The sequence below is a fragment of the Rutidosis leptorrhynchoides genome, chromosome 11, assembly GCF_046630445.1.
Source record: "Rutidosis leptorrhynchoides isolate AG116_Rl617_1_P2 chromosome 11, CSIRO_AGI_Rlap_v1, whole genome shotgun sequence".
In the NCBI taxonomy this organism is placed as follows: domain Eukaryota; kingdom Viridiplantae; phylum Streptophyta; class Magnoliopsida; order Asterales; family Asteraceae; genus Rutidosis; species Rutidosis leptorrhynchoides.
In genome coordinates this window covers 181,580,738-181,585,824 of record NC_092343.1, presented here as the reverse complement: position 1 = coordinate 181,585,824, position 5,087 = coordinate 181,580,738, and the positions used below count along the sequence as shown (strand labels likewise).

General features: G+C 33.9%; 1 protein-coding gene across 2 annotated transcripts; it reads left to right on the top strand.

Moving 5' to 3' along the window:
• Window positions 1-2,892: 2,892 nt before the first annotated feature.
• Window positions 2,893-4,545, top strand: LOC139877771 (upstream activation factor subunit UAF30-like). Of its 2 annotated transcripts, XM_071865193.1 has the most exons (3): window positions 2,893-3,276; window positions 4,148-4,216; window positions 4,356-4,545. In XM_071865193.1, the coding sequence occupies exons 1-3, from the start codon at window positions 2,983-2,985 to the stop codon at window positions 4,368-4,370; spliced, it is 378 nt and encodes a 125-aa protein (XP_071721294.1). In that variant the 5' UTR covers window positions 2,893-2,982; the 3' UTR covers window positions 4,371-4,545. The 2 variants fall into 2 exon arrangements, with proteins under 2 accessions (XP_071721294.1, XP_071721293.1); XM_071865192.1 differs by having other exon boundaries at window positions 4,148-4,545.
• Window positions 4,546-5,087: the final 542 nt, after the last annotated feature.

Here is a 5,087-nt window from a genome sequence, read left to right as displayed (position 1 = left end):
ACCAATGAGGGTGGGAGATGCCCACTAACACTTGCATGCTTATTGACTAAAAGGATGGTAATTAAGGGTGCATGTATGGGGATGAGGTGCAAGTAAATGGTAAATAGATTTTTACTAAGTTTTTCATCTAGTTAAATCCTAAGGTAGTACTTACATGGGTTTTGGGCTAATTAAGTCCATTAAGGTGTAGGGTGGGCTTATAAGTCCATAACCATGAGTCCACAACATTTAGCAAGCCCAAGTTCAAGTAATTCACAAATTATTCCAACTAAAGCCCAAGTAGTTAATTAATAACCATAGTTAATCAAAGTGATTACTAAAACTAATCATGAATGTAAATAATATGTGAAAATATTATTCGTGTAAGTTCCGGGTGTCACAAAGACGTTTCGGGCATTAAAGAATCAAGTACGGGCAATCATGGCAACAAGTAAATGTAATAACATACATTCGTTTAAATCACACGTATTAATAATAATAATAATTACTAATAAATAAACGTTGGAAAATCCAGGGTCGTTACAGAAGGTAGTGAATCTCGAGTTGTGCGTATTCACTAAGGTCGAGTTGCACGGCTATCCTTCGGTGATTAAGGTTCAGTGGTTAACCTTCGGTTGTAGGCTCGTCGGTTATATAGTTATATTTATATTTTATTGATATTGTTGTGATATAGTTAACCCTCCGGGCGTAGCTTGATGTCATTGTTCATATCGTTGATGGTGTACTTACATTGTTGATATATTAGCTTATTGTATAGCGATCGTACGGTATGCTTAGATTAGCTTGCCTTTATGCTTGGACTCCAGTATGTGCTATTTGATTATTATTGTGTGGCGTGTCCATCTTATGCATATATATGGATGTAGTATATTTTCATTCACTAAGCATTAGCTTACCCTCTCGTTGACTTTATTTTTATAGGTTCGCAAGATGGCCGCAAGGTTAAGTACCGGGACTAGTGAGCTAGCGTGTGATGCTTAGAAGACTTGGCTTTTGGATTACATAGGATTGGGTAGATCGTTCCCAATCACCATGCTCGGTCTTTTATCGAAAAACTTATTAGTGTCTTTTGGTTATGTAATCGGATTTGATAAATATGGTTTTAAATTATGTAGCGTGTGTTGTTAAAGTCATTTGTACTAGTAGGTGTTTTAAAGATAATTGGAAAACATAATCATGGCGTCGTTTTAATAGTATTAATTGTATTAAATCATTATAAAAAAAATTATGGGACGGTATAACGGTGGGTTGGGTCGTTTCATGTTTGTTATATATCTTATGTAGTGTAAAACACAAATAATAGGTACAAATTTTAACACATATGTATAATATGTCTTCTTCTGTTTGTTATATATCTTTAGTCACGGTCAGCTTTATGTAGCACTATCAAGAGTTACATCGAAAAAAGGACTAAAGATCCTCATTTTAAACAAGGAAAATGAATTTCAAAGACTACTAAGAATGTAGTCTACAAGGGGGTACTACAACATATATAAAAACAGGTTCGAACAAACATGCTAATTTATTTTTATTTCACTAAACTAATTATAAAATGAACTTCGAAACAACTACCACTAATATTTCCTAATATGTAATTTCATGTAATTCTATGTAAGTGAGCATTATTGCTCTTCTTTGAAATGACATTTTCTGCTATTTATTTCGAATATAATCTTACTGACAACGTTTACATAAATTTTTTACAATGCACCTTCTATTTATTTTAACATTTAATTGTCAATGTACCTTTAATTCTCCATACGAAAATGTTTACATGGATGACATTGGTATTTTTTTTTTTTATCACTAACGATGTTTATGAAAAATGCGTTACATAGTATATTGTAAGTTGTTGATAACAATTTTAAATCAACCGTGCAACGCACGGGCTATTAAGCAAGTAATAATATACTGTATAATATAATACTTCCTCCGTCCCATATTAATAGTCCAGTATTCAATTTTGAGATGTCCCAAATTAATTGTCCACTTCCATAAATAGAAAAAAATATGAAGTTTATATTCTATTATGCCTTTAATATATATGGATATAATTAAAGGAGAAATAAAATGTAAGGGTAAAACCGTAAATTAAAGAGAAAGTATAATACTTTTATGATATTTCCTTAAATGTGTGTTTTTTGTTTGTGGACTATTAATATGGGACGGAGGGAGTATAATAATATAACAACTTTAAAGTCGAATGTGGTTTTTTGGTGTGTGCTTGCGTCTTAAAGGGGTGTGTGTGTGGGGGGGGGGGGGGGGGGGGGGGGGTTAATCACAGTTGTAGGTTGAAGTTTAACGATAATCGAGTGATTGACTAGCAAAACAGTGATGAACGGAATGACTAGAGAAAAAAATCGCCTTTTGGTGAGTATTTTGACGGTTTTTGGTGCGTGTGAGGTTTATAACTAAAATGGACGCCTTATGAAACGAGCATCACACACCATGTTTGTTACCACTTGGTTACCGGTTGGTTAGTGCGGGTATCCCATACTAAATGCTTGTTTCCCTTAACATCACGTACACACCATGAAAACGGTGCATTTTGGGCTGATATAAGATTAAACAATTTACAAGATTACCTTGATAACACTTGCATGTTTTCCTAGGTTTTCGGTGACTACGTATTACACACCAAGTTTCACGCATCATACGTGGTGTGTAATGGGAGATCAAAAGGCATTATTGCAATATTCAATATTTGAGGGCAAATTGTCAAACAATTATGGAAATGGAGCATTTTAATTTATTTCCCTATATCAAATGTAATTGGTTTATATCGTTTTAATTTATTTATTTTTGAAAGAATTAATATAATATTCAAGAATGAATAGTTACTGTCTTATATACTCCGGAAGAAATCAAACATAAAACCCTATAGACCTCAACGTTACATTCCTCCACTTACCATTTCATCTCATCATCTGTCACTTTGGTCAGCTATCTCCGTCACCAAACATCCCTCAAATCATCAAACAAATGGCATCTGGTGTTGCTAAGGTTTTCAACGGCTGCAGAACTTTATTCGCCGCCGCAAAGTCCGCCACTCCCAAACCCACCGCCACCACCACTGCTGCTGCAAAGAAGACAAAAACTAGCACCGTTAAGAAATCACCTGTAAAAAAAGAAGGTTCAACTGAAAAAAAACCTGCCGGAATTTTAAAATCAATTCCGATTTCACCGGCACTGTCTGACTTTCTCGGTGTACCTGAATCCGCTCGAACTGACGCCGTAAAAAAGATTTGGGAATACATCAAACTCCATCAGCTTCAGGCAAGTTCTTTTTTTACTGTTATTTTGCTTTTCTTTTTTTTTTTTTTTTTTTTTTGGTATTATTTATTGTTAAACCCTGGGTTTTTACGTTATGAAGATGATCTTGTTTAAGACCTAACTTGTTAATTGTAAAGTAATGCTTTAGAAACTTTTAGAATTTGTATTTGGGGGTTGTGTTTTATGCATTCGATAATGCATTTTCGGACTAAATTAGGCGAACTAGTTTTTAGGTTATATTAATTATACTGTTTGGATTTAGTACTTATTTGTTATGGTTATGTATCATTATCATTTTTTTGGACTAAATAAGACATTTAAATTACTGTTTCAGTTAATCATAATGTTTAGCTAAAACAATAGATCTTGTTTTGAACACGCAGTTATAAGCTGCTTTAGAGCATTATACTATGACAAATTCTTATGATAGGTGATTCTTAAACATTACACTATCATAAGTTTTTGAATTACATTTGGCCTTCACATGATAAAACTTAAAGGGGTACATTTGGTGTGCAATAGTTAAATTGTTTCGAATTGCCAGAAGTCTACATCTTTGTAAATTACGTTAATGTTGATGTTGATGTTGATGTCATCTTGTACGGGGCTCGTGAGTCATTGTATACTGAGATAAAAATTTACTATATGCATAAAAAAGTTGCAAATCTGATCCAAATCCTTTTAACCATTGTTATCTGTAAAGTTGTTTTTGCTTGTTAACAATGTGATTTGGCCTAACCATGGACGAGTCAATAAGATTTAAACTAAGGAATCTTTATCTTGTTATTAGTTAGTTTAGGTGGAGCTATGTTATAAATTGAATGTTTTTGTCTAATATTCTATTCGTTCTAACATTGGTTACTTATGCCTGCAGAATCCAACAAATAAGAGAGAGATAATTTGTGATGAAAAGCTGAAGACGATATTTGATGGGAAAGATAAGGTTGGGATTTTAGAGGTTGCCAAGTTGATAAGTCCTCATTTCGTGAAAACACCCTGATCGGTGATTCGACGTTTCAATTTATCATGACTTGTACTGACATGTAGGTTACTTGTTTGTTGATATTTTCATTTTAATCTAGGAGTGCACTTTTTGAGCTGGATACTGACTTTTGAAAATGTTGTAAGAAGCAGAAACCAGCTTTCTATCCTTATTTTGCTATGCATTTTGGTGCACTTCGGTGTTACAAACACTTGTCTTGGTGGATGTCGTGTTCTTTCTTGTCACAGTAGCTGTAGCAATTGATGCTATGATAATAGTACATTTTCAAATGGTGAATGTTGTGGTCTATTTCACATTTCACTTTAATAGCATTAGTTGTGCTACATGATAAGTCATTTCCAAATGTGGTCATCTTGTTTGTTAACTTAATCGTAGAGCTAAATGCTATTGGACTAAACAACCTATGCGCCTGCTTCAGCCCATACTTGTTAACAATGATCGTTTTGATTGTTTAACGTGGTTGAAATCTGGCATGTGTTTGGCATAGCTATATTTTCGTTGCTTGTCAATGTAAACCGTTCCATATTTGCTGGAACGATTGATCCCAACTCTCACCAAAAGATCCCATGTGGGTTGATAATGATGAATTGTTGGATTCATGTTTGTAAGCCAACTTGTATGAGAAAATCTTGTTACTCTACCCGATACCAGACTAATGTATCTGGAATCACTATCAAAACTCACAAGGTGCCAAAATGGGTATCTGTAAGTACTATTAAAAGTTGCCAAAATGGGTTAACACATGTGGTAATATTGTTTGAAGCGTTGTATTGGGTTTGCAAGAGGCATAGCACATATTTTCCAAATTTCA